The sequence below is a fragment of the Phaseolus vulgaris genome, chromosome 7 (assembly GCF_051622355.1).
Source record: "Phaseolus vulgaris cultivar YP4 chromosome 7, ASM5162235v1, whole genome shotgun sequence".
Taxonomy (NCBI): Eukaryota; Viridiplantae; Streptophyta; class Magnoliopsida; order Fabales; family Fabaceae; genus Phaseolus; species Phaseolus vulgaris.
Window position 1 is genome coordinate 23939519 of NC_143504.1, and position 22216 is coordinate 23961734.

At 36.1% G+C, this 22216-nt stretch overlaps 1 protein-coding gene across 2 annotated transcripts in view; it reads left to right on the forward strand.

Moving 5' to 3' along the window:
- The window catches only part of EMB2458 (FtsH extracellular protease family), a 41306-nt gene that overhangs the window by 15268 nt on the left and 3822 nt on the right, over nt 1-22216 (forward strand). For both annotated transcript variants that reach the window (XM_090304300.1, XM_068620485.2), the window contains exons 8-15: nt 2569-2742; nt 3695-3816; nt 3910-4111; nt 4952-5080; nt 11712-11894; nt 12082-12201; nt 13132-13317; nt 13449-13523. In XM_090304300.1, coding sequence (XP_090160426.1) covers nt 2569-2742; nt 3695-3816; nt 3910-4111; nt 4952-5080; nt 11712-11894; nt 12082-12201; nt 13132-13317; nt 13449-13523 — 1191 coding nt within the window. The remainder of the gene's footprint in view (nt 1-2568; nt 2743-3694; nt 3817-3909; nt 4112-4951; nt 5081-11711; nt 11895-12081; nt 12202-13131; nt 13318-13448; nt 13524-22216) is intronic.

The following is a 22216-nucleotide window of genomic DNA, read 5'->3' on the forward strand; positions in this document are numbered from 1 at the left end:
AATGCCAAGGAAGTACTTGAGTAGACCAAAGTCCTATGTTTGAGATTGACTATGGAGATTAGACTTGAGAGATGCATGATCCCGTTAGAATCATAACCGATGATGACAATATCATTAACATATACAATAAGATAGATGCAAAGTCTAGATATAGAATGAAGGTGAAAGACTAAGGGATCAACTTCATTAGTCATACCAAAGTGAAGCAGAGCAAAGGAGATTTCCACCAAATCATGCCCAAGGAGATTGCTTTAAATCATACAAGGAATGGTGCAACCTACATATAAGGCGTTAGATTTTGGAGAATGTAAAATCGGGTTGTTCCATATGCACATCTTCTTGCTATGCTCCATGAAAAAAAACTTTTGTATGTCCAATAACGAAATGGCAAATGATGAATGACAACCAATAGTGAGGAAATGACGAACAAAAGTAAAGAAGTATCACCATAATCAAGTCTAAGAATTAGAACATAACCCTTAGTTATCGCGAACTTTGTAGCGGTCAATAGTGTCATCTAATGCTATCTTGATTGTATAATGCCATTGACACCCAAAAGTGGATTTGTTCGCAGGCAAGGGGACAAGCTTCCTTGTGTTGCTAGCTTATAAAGCAACCATTTCTACTTGCATAAACTTTGTTCCAATTGTGGTCAACCATGACATCACCTATAGACTAGGGAGACAAAATCCAAAGAAGAGATAAAAGAGTAATAGGAGGGACATAGACAATTAGAGTGATGTTTAGGATTAAAATTACAAGTGTACATAATACATTTGTTAAGTGTTAAAGAGAGTTTGGGTGCATGAGACAATAGTGGAATGACATTTGGAGCAAGAGATTACGATGTAGTATTTGCTAGAGGGGGTGCCAAGTGAGTATGTGTCATGATATTTGAGTAATGGAGTTGATTAAGGAATATAAATTGGTGCTAGAACAGGAGCAAGAAGTGGGGTTGGAAGTATAGGTGGAACCTCTTGAGGAATATCTTCAATGATGGAAGAAAAGAAAGGAGTATTTTTAAGAAAGTAAAATCAAAGTTCTTATAGAAACATATGCAGCCTTTCTAGAGACAAAAGTAATAAGAAAAATATATTTTAGGAATTTTGTTGACAATGTATTTTTATTTATAGTGAGGTCATGGTTGAAACATGTACTCCCAAAGACACGTAAAGGAATGGGTTGAAGGTCCTATTTACTATTCAAGATAAATTAAGGAATCTGATTGTTTAGGATTGATGAGAGCATGTCATTAATTAGATCTCATGTAGTAAGAATGGCATACTCCTGAAAATGTTGTGGGACATTTTAATGAAAGGGGTATGAGCCGTTTCCACTACATGATGATTGTTGAGTTCAACAACTTTGTTTTATTGTGGTCTATGGGCACATGATGTTTGAGGAAAAATCCCTGTGAGATCTTAAAACACAATTGATCACTTGAGGACTAGATATCTCCAACATAAAGGTTGCAGGATTGCATATATTTGAAGGGTTTGATAGCAATTGAATAATGATGATCCAATAGGCAAACAACATTTCCATACTTGAGCAAAACTCAACCGGAAAGCTAACTTATGGGGTGAGAATTGTCATTACTTATAACATTTCCATAAGTTTGACTAGTTGATGTAAAATTTACAAGACTCCAATAAATAACGTTTCCATGAGAGCTTTAATATTTACCTTTGACTTTGAAAATCGGACCACACTAATCTATCATATTAGGAAGCCGATGAGCAATTCAACTGTTCAATGAATGACATGGCTGGTCTGGATAAAAAGGTAAAAGAATTGGTAAAAGTAGTAAAAATAAGTTAAAATTGACAAAAGAAATGGTACCTAAAGGGTCAACAAAAAACACCCAATACAACATTATTTTAATTTTTTCTTAAAAAAGTCAAAATTCAACCTAAAGAAATTTCTGATTTTCTTTTTTTTTCTAAATGTAAACTAGTCCTTCTTAATAGATATTATTACTAGTGTATTGTTGAAACTTAGACATAAATATTATGATATATTTGATTTGAAGTTTTATGCATTCTTTGAATATTAAGAACCTATAAATTATCTTTGATTTCTAGTTTTTAGCTTATTAATTTATGCTATTATATTTTTTGATATTGTTTTATTAATACCTATTCAAGTTCAACTATAATCAAACCATTGAACTTTGAATTTTTTTATTGATCTGTTTGGTTTTAAAATATTGGTATTTACTCCCCTCCCTTGGTCTATAGCTTTTGGCATTTAATTAAGTCGTTTTGTTTTCAATTCAACTTTGACACACTATCTTAGCTCACCTTGGTCTTGCTGTTGGGCCATATATAGTTGTTTAATCCTTCAAACCTCACTCTTGATGTCCAGTCTTTGGCCATCCTCTAGTCTTTGGGTTGAATTAAACATATTTTGTTCTCTATTCTAATGATGATATTTCTTAGCAATATAAACTTGTAGTTGATTGCCTTTCCAACATTTTGGTGACCCAGTCATCAAATAACTAATATCTCATACTCTTTGGTTTGAAACACCAATAGCAACTCTTGGGAACTGTTTTCTGTATTGCAGGGTGTTCTTATTGTAGGTGAGAGAGGTACTGGTAAGACTTCTCTAGCATTGGCTATTGCTGCTGAGGCTAAGGTTCCTGTTGTTGAAATTAAGGCCCAGCAATTGGAGGCTGGGCTGTGGGTTGGACAAAGTGCCTCCAATGTCCGTGAATTGTTTCAGACAGCAAGAGATCTGGTTATCCTCTTTAAACCAGCTTAATATTTATTTCTTATGTTCTTATCTTTCACCATTTTTATGCCTAATTATGAGTCTAATACGTTATCAATTATATAAGTAAATCTATATGAACTTCTCATGGTTTAGTTTCATTTGGCCTTTATTGCTACTGTACCTTGATACACTTGATTCAGTCAGTTTATGCATCATACATTTGTTCATTTGGCCTTTATGTTAATATGTTCATTCCGACAATCTTGGAACTGGACTGGAATGGGTGGCCAAACATCAACTGGCCCCACTTCTGGTACGGTTTCCTCCAAATTGGAGGTGAGTCAAAACCTTTTCAAAGATAGGTTAAATTGGAAATAATAGTAAATATATTTATATTTTCAACTCTCTCAAATGATGCATGTAATCTTTATTTTCTGTTAGATATTATGAGATATTATAGATATTGTTAGATATTTTTATCTATGTAATGGACTTAGCCCATATTTTCTATATGTTTCTTTTTATATATTGTTAGATATTATTAGATATTGTTAGATATTATGAGTTATTATAGATATTGTTAGATATTATGACTTATTATAGATATTTCTATTTATGTAATGAATTTAACCCATATGTTTTTTTTTTCAATATAAACATAACCTATGTCTTCAATATTCACAAGGAATTTACCCTATTCTTTCTTTTCTTTTAATACATGCTAAAAAAATTAACATTGTTATCAAACACATTTACCTATCTTTCTAATGTAGACAATGTAGATAATGTTTTGTTATCAAACACATTTACCTATCCTTCTCATCCATTTTTTCTCCCTGTTTGGTGTCCAATTTTTGTAACTTATTTTCTATTTATGCATGCTATATATTGTATGTTGTCTGGTTGAATGAGTTTGTTGATTTTTTAACCTACATTATGTCTCCTCATTTCCTGATTTGTTTGTTGCTTTTTGTAGGCTCCTGTGATAATATTTGTGGAGGATTTTGATCTGTTTGCTGGTGTACGTGGTACATATATTCATACCAAAAATCAAGATCATGAAACTTTCATCAATCAACTCCTCGTGGAACTTGATGGGTAACCTGTAGTCTTTGCTTGTTTTGACAGTCAGAGAATGAAAATATGCCATATGTGCAGGAGTAAGTTATAACTGGTTGATATTCAATGCAGATTTGAGAAACAGGATGGGGTTGTTTTGATGGCTACTACAAGAAATCTCAAGCAAATTGATGAGGCCTTGCAGAGGCCTGGTCGCATGGATAGAATATTTCATCTTCAAAGACCGACACAAGCCGAGAGAGAAAAAATATTATACTTGGCAGCAAAGGAAACCATGGATAATCAGCTTATTGATTATGTTGACTGGAAAAAGGTTTTTCCTACCTTCTCTTTTTCAAATAGAACAGTGCTCCACCAAGAATATGGTGAAAGTTTCAACTAGGGTGATGGTAAGAATCCCACAAAGGATGAAAGAAAGGTACAACAAAGAATAAGAAACATGTTTAATCTGCAAGGCTGAGTACCCAGTCTCTGTGAAGGAAATGGTGATTCTACTGAACAACCATGAATACAGCACAAAAAACCATTTAAGTAATAAATAAGTGTAAGGGAACAAGGACAGTGTTGGAGGGTTTAACATTTTGCTCCAACTAAATACACCAAATAACCACAAATTTACACCACCAAAAGATTTTATTCTCATTGTGCCTACCAAGAAACCGAAATATTTTGAAATAAGAAAGTAACTGCCTTACATTATTGAAATAAGTAGTCTTCTGTCTCTGAACTAGAAGTACTTATATATTTTGGGAGAGTGTGTATGATGCCATTGAATCTACAACAACTGTCATTTATAATTGATAGGGACTTGGGTATGGGATGCTTGGTGGAGTATTTAAGTGGTTGGTTGTCCCCCTTAAAATATAGAGGATTAATGATAAAGCAAATAAATGGCATGCAGAAAGGCAGGTGGGGATGTGGGGATTTGGTGATAGCTTATTGAATGATGATAGTTTACGTGTGAGCCTAAAAGGGAAACTACATAATTTGAATGCAAATGGACAATGACAAGGGAAACAGAAGATACCAAGAGTAACAAAAACAAATAACTTCACTAGGTTCATAACTGATAACTAGTTTATCAAAAGTCTTATGTTATAACTAATGTTTGTTCCTACCTTTGGACTTAAAAAACTGTTCATTAAATTTTCAGGTTGCTGAGAAGACAGCTCTTTTACGGCCTATAGAATTAAAAATTGTTCCAATGGCTTTAGAAGGAAGTGCCTTCCGGAGCAAAGTTCTTGACACAGATGAATTGATGGGCTACTGTGGTTTTTTTGCAGTAAGTATTTGCTTATTGGGGTACTTAATTTTCACAAACTTAAATAGGAAAAAGTTAACTTACCTTTGTCTCGTCTTAACAGAGTTTCTATGTATTAAAGAAAAAGAAAGAATAGGGTAAATCCCTTGTGTATATTGAACACATAGGGTTATGTTTATATAGGAAAAAGAAACATATGGGCTAAGCCCATTACATAAATATGAGATATCTAACAATATCTATAATATCTCATAATATCAAATAATATATAATTATATCTAATAATATCTAACACTCCCCCTCAAGCTGGTGCATATAGATCATATGTACCCAGCTTGTTACAAATGTAATCAATCCTAGGTCCTCGTAAGGGTTTAGTAAAAATATCTGCTAATTGATTATTTGAATTAACAAACTCAGTCTTGATATCTCCTGATATAATCTTTTCTCGAATGAAATGACAATCAATCTCAATATGTTTTGTCCTTTCATGAAAAACTGGATTTGAGCTAATATGGAGAGCAGCCTGATTATCACATATCAGTGTCATTTGAGTAACCTCTCCAAATTGCAATTCTTTAAGTAACTGTTTAAGCCAAATAAGCTCACAAGTAGTCGAGGCCATAGCTCTATATTCTGCTTCTGCACTAGATCTTGCCACAACACTTTGTTTCTTGCTCTTCCAAGAGATCAAGTTATCACCAATGGAGACACAATAACCAGAAGTTGACCTTCTATCAGATGGAGATCCTGCCCAATCAGCATCTGAATAACAAACGACTTTAGTATGGTTATTATGACCATATAACAAACCTTTTCCAGGAGAGCCTTTAATGTACTTCACTATACGAATGACTGCATTCCAATGATCTTCACATGGAGAATTAAGAAATTGACTCACCACACTGACTGCAAAGGAAATATCAGGACGAGTAACAGTGAGATAGTTCAATCTTCCAACTAATCTCCTGTACTTCTCAGGATCTGAAAGAGGCTTCCCCTGATTGGGTAGAAGCTTGACGTTGGGATCCATGGGAGTATCAACAGATTTCGAATTCATCAACCCAATTTCCTCCAAAATATCTAATGCGTATTTTCTTTGAGAGATAACAATACCAGTATTGGATTGTGCTACCTCAATCCCCAAGAAATATCTGAGTTTGCCAAGATCTTTGGTCTGAAAGTGTTGACAAAGGTGTTGTTTTACTTGTGAGATGCCATGGTGATCACTGCCTGTAAGAACAATGTCATCAACATATACTACAAGATAGATACACCCAGCACTCGAGTGACGATAAAAAACTGAATGATCGCCTTCACTGCGAGTCATACCAAATTGTTGAACAACATTGCTAAATTTTCCAAACCAAGCCCTAGGAGACTGCTTGAGGCCATATAAGGATTTGCGAAGACGACATACCAATCCAGAAGACTCCCCCTGAGCAACAAAACCGGGAGGTTGCTCCATATAAATTTCTTCCTGCAAATCCCCATTAAGAAAAGCATTTTTAACATCCAGTTGATAAAGAGGCCATTGTTGAAGAGCAGCCATAGCTATGAATAAGCGAACAGAGGCCATCTTTGCTACTGGAGAAAAAGTATCACCATAGTCTAAACCAAAAATTTGGGTATAACCCTTAGCCACAAGACGAGCTTTGAGACGATCAATAGTACCATCAGGACCAACTTTGATAGCAAAAATCCACCTGCAACCAACAACAGATTTCCTAGATGGTAAAGGAACAAGTTCCCAAGTTCCATTATTCTGAAGCGCATTCATTTCATCAAGCATGGCCTGACGCCAACCAGGATGGGCTAAGGCATCACCTACAGATTTTGGAATGGATACAGAAGAAATAGACGAAAGGCAGGTATAAAAGGGTTGAGATAGTCTTTGGTAACTCAAAGCAGTATAATGTGGAGAGGGATTACGAGTAGAACGTATACCTTTACGGATAGCAATACGAAGATCAGGTTCAACAGTCGGAGGTTCAACTATAGGAGCCGGAGGGGGATGAGGTGTTGGCACCAGAATAGAGTCTGCTGATGGACGATGAGACGGTTGACGACGACTATACACCTGAAGAGTTGGCGGCGGTGGTGAATTGTTAGGAGCACTAGGCACAACAAGAGGAATATTAACTTGATTAGATGAAGAAATTGAAGGAGAAGGACAAGACTTAAAGTAAAGGGAAGATTCACTGAAGGTGACATCTGCTGAAATGAAATAACCGTTTAAAGACGGTGAGAAACATTTATACCCTTTTTGTGATCTAGTGAACCCTAAAAAGACACATTTGTGTGACTTAGGAGATAATTTATCTAGACCAGGACTAAAATTATGAACAAAACATGTGGACCCAAAAACTTTGGGAGGTAAAGAGTGGAGAGGGTCATGTGGAAATAAAATAGAATGAGGAATTTTGTTATCTAAAACTGAAGATGGCATGCGATTAATGAGATAACATGCACTAAGAACAGCATCACCCCAAAAACACTGAGGAACATCACCATGGATTAAAATAGTACGAGTTGTTTCAACAAGATGTCTATTCTTGCGCTCAGCTACCCCATTTTGTTGAGGTGTATAAGCACATGAAGTTTGATGAAGAATACCATGAGAAGCCATAAAATTTTTAAAAGAATGAGAAAGATACTCACGTCCATTATCACTGCGCAAAATTCGGATGGAAATTCCAAATTGATTTTTAATTTCATTGTAAAATATTTGAAATATAGAAAACAACTCAGAACGGTTTTTCATTAAAAATACCCAAGTACATCTTGAATAATCATCAATAAAAGTAACAAAATACTGAAATCCTAAATTAGACTTAATACGACTTGGTCCCCAAATGTCAGAGTGAACTAAGGCAAAAGGAGATGAAGCACGTTGTGAGACACTACGAGGAAAAGAACTACGAATGTGTTTCCCTAACTGACACGACTCACACGATAAAGTAGACACATTAGACAAACTTGGAACAAGCTGTCGCATCTTGGCAAGACTAGGATGACCCAACCGAGCATGAATGAGAGATGGAGAATCCATAATTGCGCCAACATGTGCATAGATCTGTAGTTGATAAAGTCCATGAGACTCACATCCGGTGCCAATCATCCGTCCCGAACTCCGGTCCTGTAAAGTAACAGAATCTTTGGTAAAAGAAATAACACAGTCAAGGGAACGAGTGAGACGACTAATGGATAATAAGTTAAATGGAGACCCAGGGGCATAAAGAACATTATCAATAGATAAAGATGAAAAAAGATTAATAGTACCAACACCATGTGATGGTACCCTATATCCATTGGCCATGGTAACTGAAGGTAAATAACCCGTAGTAGATAGGGAAGAGAAAAAAGATTTATTACCAGTAATGTGATCAGTGGCACCTGAATCTAGAACCCAAGGGCCATGGGAAGTGGAGTGAGTGAGGCCAACAAAAGATGTACCTGAATGTGCAACAGAAGCCGTGGAACTAGGGTTCTGACGATCCTCATACCATTTAAGAAATTCATTGAAAATAGCAGGCTGGCTTGGGGTATCAATTGAAGTATGGTCCATGGTAGAAGGTTGCACAGGGGCAATTTGAGCAACCGCAACAGATCTAGGAGGACGACCATGTAAGGCATAAGATCTGTCAATTTTGTGGCCAAGTTTGCCACAATGGTCACACTTGTGACGCCCTTTGCCCGGCTTGTGAGAGCGAGTACGATCATTATGCTGAGATACTAAAGCAGAAGAGTCATCAACATGAGACGTTATATCAGCGGTGTGTTTACGTGGCACGTGCAAAAGGGTATAACAAGTGGAAGTAAAATTGGGCACAATAGGAGATCCCAAAATTTGATCACGAACGTGAGAATAATCATCAGGAAGACCATGTAAACCCAATAACATGAAGAACTTGGATCTTTGTTCTAGTTCTTGAGAAGGAGTAGAGGCAGGAGGTAATAACTCGTTAAAATCATGAAGAAGAGCATGAAGTTTACCTAGATATTCTGCCATTGTACCATCAAGACGTTTGGGAGCAACAATTGTGAGAAGATTTTGACACACACCATAAAGACGTTGAGTATCATTTGTGTATAATAATTTTGCTTGTTCCCAAACTTCTGAACATGTTTCATAGGTACGAAAAATTTGTTTTAAAGATGAGTGAATGGTCGATTTGATAACAATGCATAATTGAGCATCAATTTTCGACCAACGACCAACCTCATTTTCAGCAAGAGTAGGATGAGTAAGATGATCAACATAACCTTGACTCTTAAGCCATAATTTAATATCTGATGCCCAAGTGTCATAATTGGTTCCATCCAATTTGTCAATGGAAAGATGAACATTGACGTAATTAGTATAAATAGATGAATCCGGCATAATGACTGAAGAAGAAGCCATAGTGGCAGCGGAAGCGGAAGAAGCCATAAAAGATAAGGACAAATCCAGTCACCGGTTAATTGGCGGGAGCAACAAAGATGAAGGCTCCGACAGCGATTCCGGCGGCGTCTCCGGCGAAGGTCCGGTGAAGGTCCGGTGAAGGTCCGGCGAAGATCCGGCGAAGGTCCGGCGAAGGTCCGGCGACGGGTCCGGCGAGACAGTGGGGTGGTGGCTGGAAAATTCCAGTGAATAGTGGATTCACCAATAAAAATTTAACCCTAAACCCTAAACCCTAACCTTATGCTCTAGATACCATATTAAAGAAAAAGAAAGAATAGGGTAAATCCCTTGTGTATATTGAACACATAGGGTTATGTTTATATAGAAAAAAGAAACATATGGGCTAAGCCCATTACATAAATATGAGATATCTAACAATATCTATAATATCTCATAATATCAAATAATATCTAATTATATCTAATAATATCTAACACTATGAAAAGAGAATTGAGAGCAAATGTGATCTGAATATTATTTATCCATATTTTTCAAGAGCAATAGGACAGTATTTATAGAGTACAGATGTCTTGTGTAACAAATTGGACAGTCTAACTATTCAGAATAACAAACTGAGAATCTTATCCAACTAACATAATTGGTAGCTTAGTAGTCAACAGCACATAGCAGCCACCCCTCCATAAATGCTAGAGTGGGATTGCAGGGGAAGATGACCATTATTTAGATTTTTGTGGTACCTATTATAATCTTTTAATATATATATATATATATATATTTCAATAGATTTTTATATTCTTTTTTACTTATTATTTATATATTTCTTATTATTACATTATTTAGTTTTTATTAATATTATTTAGTTTATATCACATATTATGCTTTTAGTTAATTATATAGTTATTATATTATATGCTAAACTTGAAATATTGTTTTGTTTATTAATTATATCATAGATTATGCTTTTTATACCAATGTTATCGAAATCTAGATCGTAGGATTGTCGATCTTTTGATTTTTTGGGAGCAAAACGTGCTGGATTGTAGGGGGGATCGGAAATTGGCCGGGTCAGAGTGATCCGGCGAGTCATGGGCCGGATCAGAGGATCTCTGAGTCTCTTCGATTCGTGACTCAGCCCATTAAAAAAAAACCTGAAAACGGGGCCCAGCCGAAACTTGGAGCTTCCTAAGAAGAGATTGCACCATAAGAGTTCAGCAGAAGCTATGAAATTGCTTTTTGGACCACTATGAAATAAGGGTTGGCCCTAGAAAGAGACAGACACTAGATGTGAAACGTTTATCATCAATATGCCATGTCCAATAAGCATTACAGTTTGCTTGAGATACGTTGGTGGCACTTCTAGGTTTAGAAGAAACTGATGAAGTTTGTCACCATGAAGCACATGTTTGTTCTGCTGCTTTCACACAGGATAGTTCTAGTCATCCAATGCTTTTGTAATTGGATAAAAGTGAATTGGGAGTGATTAAGTTATAACAGGATTTGGCGATCCTAATAAATTGTTAGATCTTGGTGTTAGGCTCTGAGGGTAGCCTAAAGTCAATGCATGAGTCTTAAAAGGTTCTTGAGGATTATTCAAAGATATGGCTCTGCCAATAGAGGTGATGGTGGTAAAAGAGTTGGCTTGTTTACTGTGGCCACAGCGAGCTTGGAGGTATAGGATTGAAAGCCATGTGAGACTCTCTCAAGCTCTAGATACTATAATATGGAAAGAATTCAAAGAGAAAAAGTGGCCGGAATATCATTCATTCATGCTCAAGGGAAATGTAACAAGCAGGGCAGTCTAACTAACTGACAGCTGTCAGAATAACTTACTGGCAGCAAAGAGGAGATGAATCTTAAATTTGTTTTTAGCTATTAGAATTAGTCATATTACCATAATATTTATCTGAACAATCCCTAATTAGTTGTTGATTATCAATTTTGCAGTCACATCTATTTATATTTTTTCTAAAAATACTATACAGAGGTGTGTGATCTGTTTTAAACATGATGAATTCAAACTTAATAATACAATAAGATAATGAATAATATGATTCATTTTACATCTTATTGTCCCTTTTTTTGTTGCAAATTTTCATATAATTCATTTTTATCAAGAAATAGAGCGAAAAAAGCAAATTGAAAACATTATTGCATAACCGCTATATAGAAATCACTTTCTTTTTATAGTCATAGTGTGTAGATAGTTTTTCCTGTATGAAGTGAAATATATTTACTATTTTTTCTTAGACTTTCAGCTCTATGATTCCCTCATGGTTGCGGAAGACCAAAAGTTTCAATAAGTTTAGCAAAGCAATGGTGAATCATCTTGGACTGACATTGAGAAAAGAAGATCTGCAGAATGTTGTTGATTTGATGGAACCATATAGCCAAATAAGCAATGGGATAGAGCTTTTGAGCCCTCCACTTGACGTAAGAAACTGTCATCTCCTCATAATACCTATTATTTTTTCAAAGCACGGTTTTGCCTTCTACTTATTTTCATATGTATTATTACTGAGTTTCTTCTTACACTTATTTGCTTATTTTTCTATTTTAGAAGATGAAAAATAATTGACTTGCTACAAATATAACTAAATGATGTTTCTTTGTCATTCAGTGGACAAGGGAAACCAAGTTTCCACATGCTGTCTGGGCAGCTGGTCGTGGTCTTACTGCTCTTTTATTACCAAATTTTGATGTTGTTGATAATCTTTGGCTTGAACCTCTATCATGGCAGGTTAGTCTCACTTATTATTAGACTGCTAAATATATTACCTGTCAATATGATAGCAATGCTTTTTAGTTATCAAACTTTCTAGTCTGTGCTTCAAAGGCCATTTCTACTGCTGTTGTAGCAAGGCTTTCTAGTTATATATTGTTGGCTTCTGTTATTTGCTAAGTATGACGACTGGATTTATAAATTAATCTGGACAACTAGCCAAGAGAAGAACTGCCAAACACACTGATTATTGGGTAAAATTCATGTGAGGTTTGCTAATCTGTGAGCCACTCTCTATTTTAGTATTTTTTTATTTAGAGGGGCAGCATGAATTTCACACAATAGTAAGAATGTATAAAAGAATGTTTGGTAGCATTCCTTGACTAGCCAATGCTTTGAAAGTAAATGTTCACAATAAATATATGTAACTGATTTTGGAAGACTAAATTTCTAGGTAGAATATTAATGAAGTTAAGTATTAAGATGTCTCTCTAGTTGATGTGGAATATCCAACACCCCCCTCATGCCGAAACCTTCCAATTCGTGTGTGAGATTATATATTATGGGTGGTCTGATAGCGGATGACCCGATAAGCCCAACAAACTCTCGTTAGGATAAATTCTAAATAGTTCTGATACCATATTAAGAAGTGAACTTTAAGCCCAACTCAACCTTATAAAACCGACTTATAAGTTGAGGTTTGCACCCACTTATATACTACTAAATTTCTTTATTTGTATTTCTGATAAAGAAATGGCTTACAAAGTAGCTTATAGGAAACCAACTATTGCTAGCCTGTATTCTCCAAACATGCTTCCTAGTCATTGTTGTAGTTACATTTCTGTTAGTTAAGGCCAATAGCGGAAAATATAGCTAATTTATTTTATTACTAAAAAAACTGACTTGTCATATTTATTTGTTTAAGATAGATTCTTGACAATTGTACAGGGAATTGGATGTACAAAAATCACAAAAGCAAGAAATGAGGGTTCCATCAATGGGAATTCAGAATCCAGATCATATATTGAAAAGAAGCTTGTGTTTTGTTTTGGTTCATATGTTGCATCGCAAATGTTACTTCCCTTTGGGGAAGAAAACTTACTTTCTATTTCTGAAATACAGCAGGCGCAAGAGGTTGGTTTATATTTGACTTAACTCAGTCAGCTAAATATCCGATTATTTTTTATATTATACTTTCTTGGAAAATGATAATATTAACCAAAGGATGTAAGTCTAAACTCTGACCATTCTGTTCTTTACAACAGATAGCTACTCGAATGGTCATTCAGTATGGGTGGGGACCTGATGACAGTCCTGCAATTTACTACCGTAGTAATGCGGTATATAGACCTCATGTGCATTTCAACTACTTATTTTTTTTCTTGATGTTGATTGTGTGATCATTGAAAAGTTTGATTGATTTATTTGATAGGTTTAAGCTTACTTTTAACATAGCACATCATTAATGTCTTTATTTCTCAAATGGGGTTAATAATATTCAATATGGTCACAGATATGTCTTCCTTTCTTTCTCAAACAGCATAAAAATTATTCAATATGGTTAGGAAGATTATTATATCTTTACTGAAAATAAGTATTAAACTGCTAATAGAGCAAGCACTGCCCGACTTTATAAAAGAGGACAATAACGTAATGTTAGATAGGCAATCTCCCAAAAGAGCTACGTGATGTGGAATCTGAGATATAGAATGTGGATCAGTTACGAACATTAGGATTTTATGATTCAGAATAAATTATGGAGATATGAGTAAATGAGGAATGTTGTATCTGTCCATTTTTGTAGGATCAAATTAAGGGGAATGTCTGAATCAGATCAGATTTATTTTTTTAGCAATATCTCTCTTATTTTGTTTGCAGTTAATGTGTGATTTATTTTCCTTGCTTATAGCAGATTTGATCTGCATAACTTACAAGATGTGAACTATGTTATTGATATAATTTCAACGAGAATATTTTTCTAAATATAATATAATGGAAGCATAGTTGAACTAATGCAGTCCACAAATTTTGAATGGTTCAAGTTATGGATCCATGATTTAATGGGCACATGTATATGTCAGGCATTACTTCCCCATCAAATTTCTCATATTAATCAAATATATTTTCATGGGTCATCAAGATGTCTTTTCAAATTGCATATTCTTTTCATTTATATTTTCGATAATTTGGACATGAATAATGATAGTTTCTTGTCAGATGTGGGCTTAGCTCATATGTTTTGTATTTTTCTTATCCATAAATACATAACCCAATGTGTTCATTATAAACAAGGGATTAATTCTATACCTCTTTTTCACTTTTTTGTCTCATGGTATCTAAAGCTTGGGTAAAATCCTTGGCTTCTTGGTGAACCCATTGTTCATCGGTGATTTTTTTTCTTCTGTTACCGCTATGGTTTGGATTGACAACACCTCTGTTCACATCGTCTCATCCAGGCGACCACCATGCCGCAAAGATTGTGGCGAATGGAGCTCTGACGTGCCATCACACGCCTCCAAGCCGCATCATTGCCACCGCTTTTGGCTTCGCATGGTGGCGTGTCAGACATTTTTTATGGCGGCAATGACTAGCGTCGGGATCGCTCTGTCCTCCTCGTGCTAAATTTGTCCTTGTCATCCATATCAGTGTTGTTTGATTTTTTAGGGTTTTGCTCTCTCTTCATCTTTGCTTCTTCAGCTATCACTATGCCAGATCTGTCCATGCATACTAATTATGTCAATGTACATATATCCATTGACAAATTGGATTGAACTAATTATGGTACTTGGGCATAAAACATAAACTATGGCTTAAGAGTCACAATTATCTTGATCATCTTACCTAGAGTGTGACCACTATTCTTGAAAATGAGGTTTCCCTTATGTTGAAAGTTGATTCTTAAGTATTCATTGTTCTTATTAAAGAAAAAGAAAGAATAGAATAAATCCCTTGTGTATATTGAACACATAGGGTTATGTTTATATAGGAAAAGAAACATATGGGCTAAGCCCATTACATAAATATGAAATATCTAACAATATCTATAATATCTCATAATATCTAATTATATCTAATAATATCTAATTATATCTAATAATATCTAATTATATCTAACAGTTCTCAAGTCTACTCTTCACTCATCTTTAAAACAAATATTTTGTGCTTATGAGACATGTTCAGAGGTTTGGGAACAGGCCAAGATCTTGTACACCAATGATACTCAACGTCTTTATGTTGTTTGTCAAAATCTCCTCAATATTGTTGCCCTCAAACGTGTTGATGGTATAATGGCTGAACATTTGGGTAAAGTTCACTCTCGTATTCACGGGTTCAATTAGTTGTTACCTCTTTCCTACACCCTTTCTCAAGAACTTGTGCAGAGGTCAAAGTTATTCACATTATTGGCTTTACATGGACTTCCTGATGACTATTCACATGTTTGATTAGATTTTGGGATTCCCAGTTGTGCCTAATTTTACATCCACTTGTTCCACCCTTTGCGTGTGTCAGGCTAGCTAACCATTGATGATTCTTACGCTTTGGTACCCCGACGTCATGATTGTCACAAGTGTGAACATTGTCACAAGCTAGGCCACATAAATGATAGTTGAGAGTTGTTTGCCTTACATGGTCGTCCTCCTCGATCTGTTGTAGTTGTCTAAACTGCTCCTTCGTAACAATCTACTTTGGATCCTATTTAGTCTTATACCTCAAGACAACCTACTATTTTCAATGAATTTCTCAAGTGATATGAGGATCGTTAGAACTTGGGTTCCATTGCTTTTGTTGCACACACAGGTACATGTACATCTTTTGGTGGCCTTACTTCAATTCTTTTGGTCCTTGGGTTCTAGACTCAGGTGCCACAAATTACATTACTGGTAACAATTTTTTTTTTCTCTTTGTCTACTTCGAGTTATTTACCTTTTGTTACCAAAGACATTGGTTCTGTGATTTCATCACATGGTGTTGGTATTATTGATCTTTTTCCTTCTTTATCTATTGATCCAATTTTTTATGTCTTTGAGTCTCCATTTAACTTATTATCCATTAGTCGTCTCACTCGCTTCCTTGACTATGTTATTTCTTTTATCAAAGATTCTGCTTGTTTACAGGACTGAAATTTGGGACGGATGATTGACACTGGATGTGAGTTCCATGGTCTTTATCACCTGTAGACATTTGCACATGTTGACACAATAATGAATTTTCCATCTCTCATTTGGGTCATTTCAGTCTTGGCAAGATGCAATAACTTTGATTGCTGTCCAAGTTATCAAGTGTTTCTTGTGAGTCGTGTCAATTTGGAAATCACAATCGTAGGTCTTTTTCTAGAAGTGTCTCACACAATGCTTTGTTTCCTTTTTCCTTATTTTACTCTGACTTTTAGGAACAAGTCATGTTATGTCCAATTTAGGATTTTACTATTTTGCTACTTATATTATGATTATTCAAGATGTAGATGGTTGTTTTTATTGAAAAATCTATTTCAATTGTTTTACAATAAAATTAAAACTCAATTTGGCATTTCTGTATGAACCTTGTGCACTAATAATGCTTGTATCCTTCTCATTTTTAAAAAAATTGTATTCTAATGGCATTCTGCTTCTAACCTTATGTGCTTATGCACCTCCACAAAATGGGGCGGCGAAGCGCAAGAATAGACATCTTGTTAAAACAACTTGCACAATTTTAATCCATGGCGAGGTTCCTAACGCTTTTGGGGTGTTGTTCTTAGTGTGAGTTATCTAATTAATTGCGTGTCATCTTTTGATTTTAGATAATAAAATATCTCATTCTTTTTTATTTCCTCTCCATTGCTTACCTCTTAAAGATTTTGGGTCCACATGTTTTGTTCATAATTTTAGTCCTAGTTTTGATAAATTGTCTTCTAGGTCACACAAATGTCTTTTTAGGATTCACTATATCACTTAAAGAATATAAATATTCCTTTACTTCTCTTAACCGTTATTTAATTTTAACATGTCACCTTTATTGAGTCTTCTCTTTACTTTAAGTCTCCTCCTTCTCCTCTTGTGTCTCCATCTGATTATGTCAGTATCCCAATTGTATGTGATCCTCCTGTTGTATCTAATGCACTTGAAGTTCCCCCGCTCCCAACAACCCTTCTAATGTACAATCGTCGACAAACTTCCCATTGTCCGCTCGATGACTCTCTTTTAGTGGAAGTTCCTCCATATCCTTTGACTCCTACAGTTGAATCTGCTCTTCCATTGTCATCCGTAAAGGTATGCGCTTTACCCGTAATTTCTCTCCGCATTATACTATTGAGTTACCATAGATTATCTCAACCATGGGAGTTTCAACCTGTTATGAAAATAGTCTAAAGAAATGTTGGGAGGCATACCAAACAAACTCCAGCCTATTAAGTAAACCTGAAGAGGCAATTTTATCAGCACAATGATTGCCTTCTCTAAAAAATATGAGAAATTTTAAAATCAATCCCTGAACAAAAAGACAAGCATTTATTCCATCTATTGCCTAAAGACCATGGCACACGAGATTTAGAAGAGAAAGTCAAGCAAATTAAGGTAGAATCACATTCCATCCAGAGATGTCTATAGCCAGCTTTTGCTCCTCCTCTTGAGGGATAATAGCTCCCATGAACTTCGTATAAAACCTTTAATGGTAAAATTTTGTTGGAATCCAGACCGTGAAGATGATGACAACAAGCCTAATGTGTTTAGTTAAAGGACTCCCAGGAGACTTAAGAAAATCAATAAGATCATCAGAAGAAGAGAAAGAGTTCCTTGGGAAAACTTGTTTAAGGACCAGAAGTAAACAGCAGTAGAGCAGCCAAAGAAAAGATGAGAAATAGACTCTTGCTCCTTATTACATAACATGCACATAGTGCAAAGAGTCACACCTCTACGCTGAACCTCACTGTTAGTGGGCAACCTACCATGCAAAATCTTCCATAAAACAAGAGTCTTGGCAAGAGGAATATCAGAAGTAAACAACAGTAGAGCAGCCAAAGAAAAGATGAGAAATAGACTCTTGCTCCTTATTACATAACATGCACATAGTGCAAAGAGTCACACCTCTACGCTGAACCTCACTGTTAGTGGGCAACCTACCATGCAAAATCTTCCATAAAACAAGAGTCTTGGCAAGAGGAATATCAGAAGTAAACAACAGTAGAGCAGCCAAAGAAAAGATGAGAAATAGACTCTTGCTCCTTATTACATAACATGCACATAGTGCAAAGAGTCACACCTCTACGCTGAACCTCAATGTTAGTGGGCAACCTACCATGCAAAATCTTCCATAAAACAAGAGTCTTGGCAAGAGGAATATCAGAAGACCAAATAAGTTTATCGCAATTACAAAACTCCCTAGGCAGGGAAGAAAACCTTTAGGCATCTTTCAGACTATGAATTCCAGAATCCTCAGGAGTCCAATTCAGAATATCTCATTAGAGATAAAAATTTCCTTCATAACATGAGAATCAGGTAGATAAGATAAATCATAAGGTAAAGACTAAAAGGAACCACTCCAAGCCTAAGAAACTTTAGAAGAGAGTTTGAGTCTATCAATATAAGGAACACTTGCAATAAGAGAGATCCACCTGGAGGAACACCACAAATCATTCCAAAATATGATATCAATACTTGAACCAACTATCCAAGAAGTATGCTCAAGAACCAGATCAGATAAGTCTTTAATCTCAGAACAAATAGAAAAAGAGCTATATATGATAATCATATGATATTTATATATGTGAAATCTAGCCTTAAGAAGAGTCCAAGGTTCTTTGCTATAAGCAAAATTCCAGGCAAGTTTCAAGAGGTAAGCATTATTCTCAATATGGAGATTGGTAACCTTAAGGCTACCTTCATTATTGGAAGCACAAATTTTAGACCAGTTGACAGTGGCCAAACCTTGTTTTAAAATGTCAACTGTCCAAATAAAATTTTTGACCCATTGATCAACTTGCTTTAGCAAGGAACAAAAAAGCCTCTACTCAGGACTTCTTTAGCACGACAAAAAAGAAAATGACCTTATCTAACCCCTCTACTAAAGGGGAAGAAATCAACCATCCTACCATTGATTTTGATAAAAAGCATAGCAGATTTCAGAATGTTATGGATTCGGCCAATGAAAACCGGATGGAATCCAAACTTTTTTAAAACCTGCAGCATTACCTCCTTTGGATTACTTGGTAGTATGCAAGGTATCAAAGGGTTTTTGGATATCAATTTTATAAGCCACATTACCTCCTTTGGATTATTTCGACAAGAGATTCATGACTTCAGAAGTAAGACAATTGCTTAAGTTTTTGCTTAAGAATAAGCATAGGGTAGCCACTAGTTAGCTCAACCCAGGAACTTTTAATAACATCCATGCAATTAAGATTCTGCAACCACATCTTAAGAAACTTGAAGTAGGCATATCTATGACTCATAGTAGAATTAGAGATTAGCAAGAATAGGAGTATGGTCAAAACAACTTTTAACCAAAACCTAATACTTGCAGGAGGACCAAACATCCATGCATTCGAGATTGCAAAAGGCTCTATCTAATGTTTTGTCAATTCTATTTTGCCCTTTACTTTCATTGCTCCAAGTAAAAGTAGGACCAGAATAAGGCATCTCCAATAGATTATTAGCATGAATACAATCTAGAAACTTAGAACATAAAACTTGATTAGGAGCAACACCCCATTTACAATCAACTGCTGAAAGGATAACATTAAAGTCCCCAAGAACACACTAGGGACCTTGCATAGAATTCAACTCATCCCATAAAAGTTCTTTCAGTGTGAGAATTGGCTCCATAGACACCTGCAAAATGAAAATTTCCTTGCATACTACCAAAAACAGTAATAAATTGAGTATGAATAAAAACCATAATGATAGTATTAGGAGGAGCCAAACACCAAAGTCTAGCGTGCTTTTGATTTCCATTAGTCTTGGCAATTAGGGAAGGATTAAGACCCTTGAGGAAGGCTTCAATAGAACTAGAGAAAGCCAACATGGGTTCAACAATGAAGACAATTTGAGGGTGTTGTTGTTTAATCAATCTAGTCAACATATTTGCAGATTTTTGGTTGGCTAAACCTCTGATATTCCAAAAACGAAACTTTACCTCCACCATTTTCTCTTTTGTTCAACCTTTGCAGGTTTCTTGCTTCCTTCGTTGCCAGCCAAGGTTATCAAACCCCAGGGTTAACCCTTAAACCCTTACGAGTTTAAGGGTCTGCTGAGGCCTCACGAGTCAACTCGGTACCAAACCCGTTTTTGAGTGGACTCGGAACAGACCCGAACAGACTCGGTCGGACTCTGTGCAGTCGCGAGTTCAAGGTCGAGTCACCGAGTTTAGATAAAAAGGCTAAAAAACAATGTGTTTCATTAACATTAGGATAGATTTTAGGGTTTCTTTGGTTCCCATACCTCAATTTCGCGGTGCCATCTTCCTGACTGTCGTCGTCGCATCGCGCAGCCTCGTCGTTGCACTGCACAACCTCGTCATCACACTGCGCCGTGCATCGTCGTTGTCGCACTGCGCCGCGTCCCACTCGCAAATCACCGCGAAAGTATTTGTTGGTGGTGTTCTAGGTTAGGTTTAGGGTTATTTTAAATTGGGTTTATGGTTATTTTAAATTGGATTTAGGATATTTTAAATTGGGTTTAGGGTTAGAGATTTTTTAATTAGGGTTATTTTTAGGTTTTAGGGTTTGGAAATTTTTGGATAGATTGTGGATTTTTGGGCAGATTGGGGATTGAATTATTTTTGTAAGATTTTTGGCAGATGAAGATGAAGATGGTTATGGAGATGATGATAGATGTTGGAGATCCCACATCGACTAGAGATTAAGACATTTCATTATATATAGGTGGGTGCAAACCTCACCTCATGAGCCGGTTTTATGGGGTTGAGTTAGGCTTAAAGTACACTTTGTAATATGGTATCATAGTCATTTTCGAGCCTATCCTAGCGAATGTTTGTTGGGCTTATCAGGTCACCCGCTATCCGGCTCTTATTGAACCACCCATAATATGTTATCGTACGCACGAGCTGTCACTCTCGGCGTGAGGGGGGTATGTTGGAGATCCCACATCGACTAGAGATTAAGACATTTCATTATATATAAGTGGGTGCAAACCTCACCTCATGAGCCGGTTTTATGGGGTTGAGTTAGGCGTAAAGTACACTTTGTAATATGGTATCATAGCCATTTTCGAGCCTATCCTAGCGAATGTTTGTTAGGCTTATCAGGTCACCCGCTATGTGGCCGTTATCGAACCACCCATAATATGTTATCCTACGCATGAGCTGTCACTCTCGGCGTGAGGGGGGTATGTTGGAGATCCCACATCGACTAGAGATTAAGACATTTCATTATATATAAGTGGGTGCAAACCTCACCTCATGAGCCGGTTTTATGGGGTTGAGTTAGGCGTAAAGTCCACTTTGTAATATGGTATCAGAGCCATTTTCGAGCCTATCCTAGCGAATGTTTGTTGGGCTTATCAGGCCACCCGCTATCGGGCCGTTATCGGACCACCCATAATATGTTATCCCACGCACGAGCTGTCAATCTCGGCGGGAGGAGGGTGTGTTGGAGATCCCACATTGACTAGAGATTAGAACATTTCATTATATATAAGTGGGTGCAAGCCTCATCTCATGAGCCGGTTTTAAGGGGTTGAGTTAGGCTTAAAGTCCACTTTGTAATAATAGAGATGATCATGAAGATCTTGGAGATGATTGCCTTAGAGGATTAGATGAAAGAGACTTTTAAACTTGATAACATTTGTCTTGTTTAGTTATTTTGTTCGTGTATGAAGTTGTTTATTTTAATATTATGGAATTGGTATCATGAATTTTTTTGTTAAATTTTTAATTTGAAGTAAACTCTTACGAGTCTATGAGTCGGTTTTACAGGCCTCCCACGAGTCTGAGTAGACTCTCGAGTCTGATAATCTTGTTGCTAGCCTTAGAAGGTCACCCTGGATTTCTTGTAGTTTGTACTGTATCTTCGTCAATCTCACTCAATGAATCTTCCTTT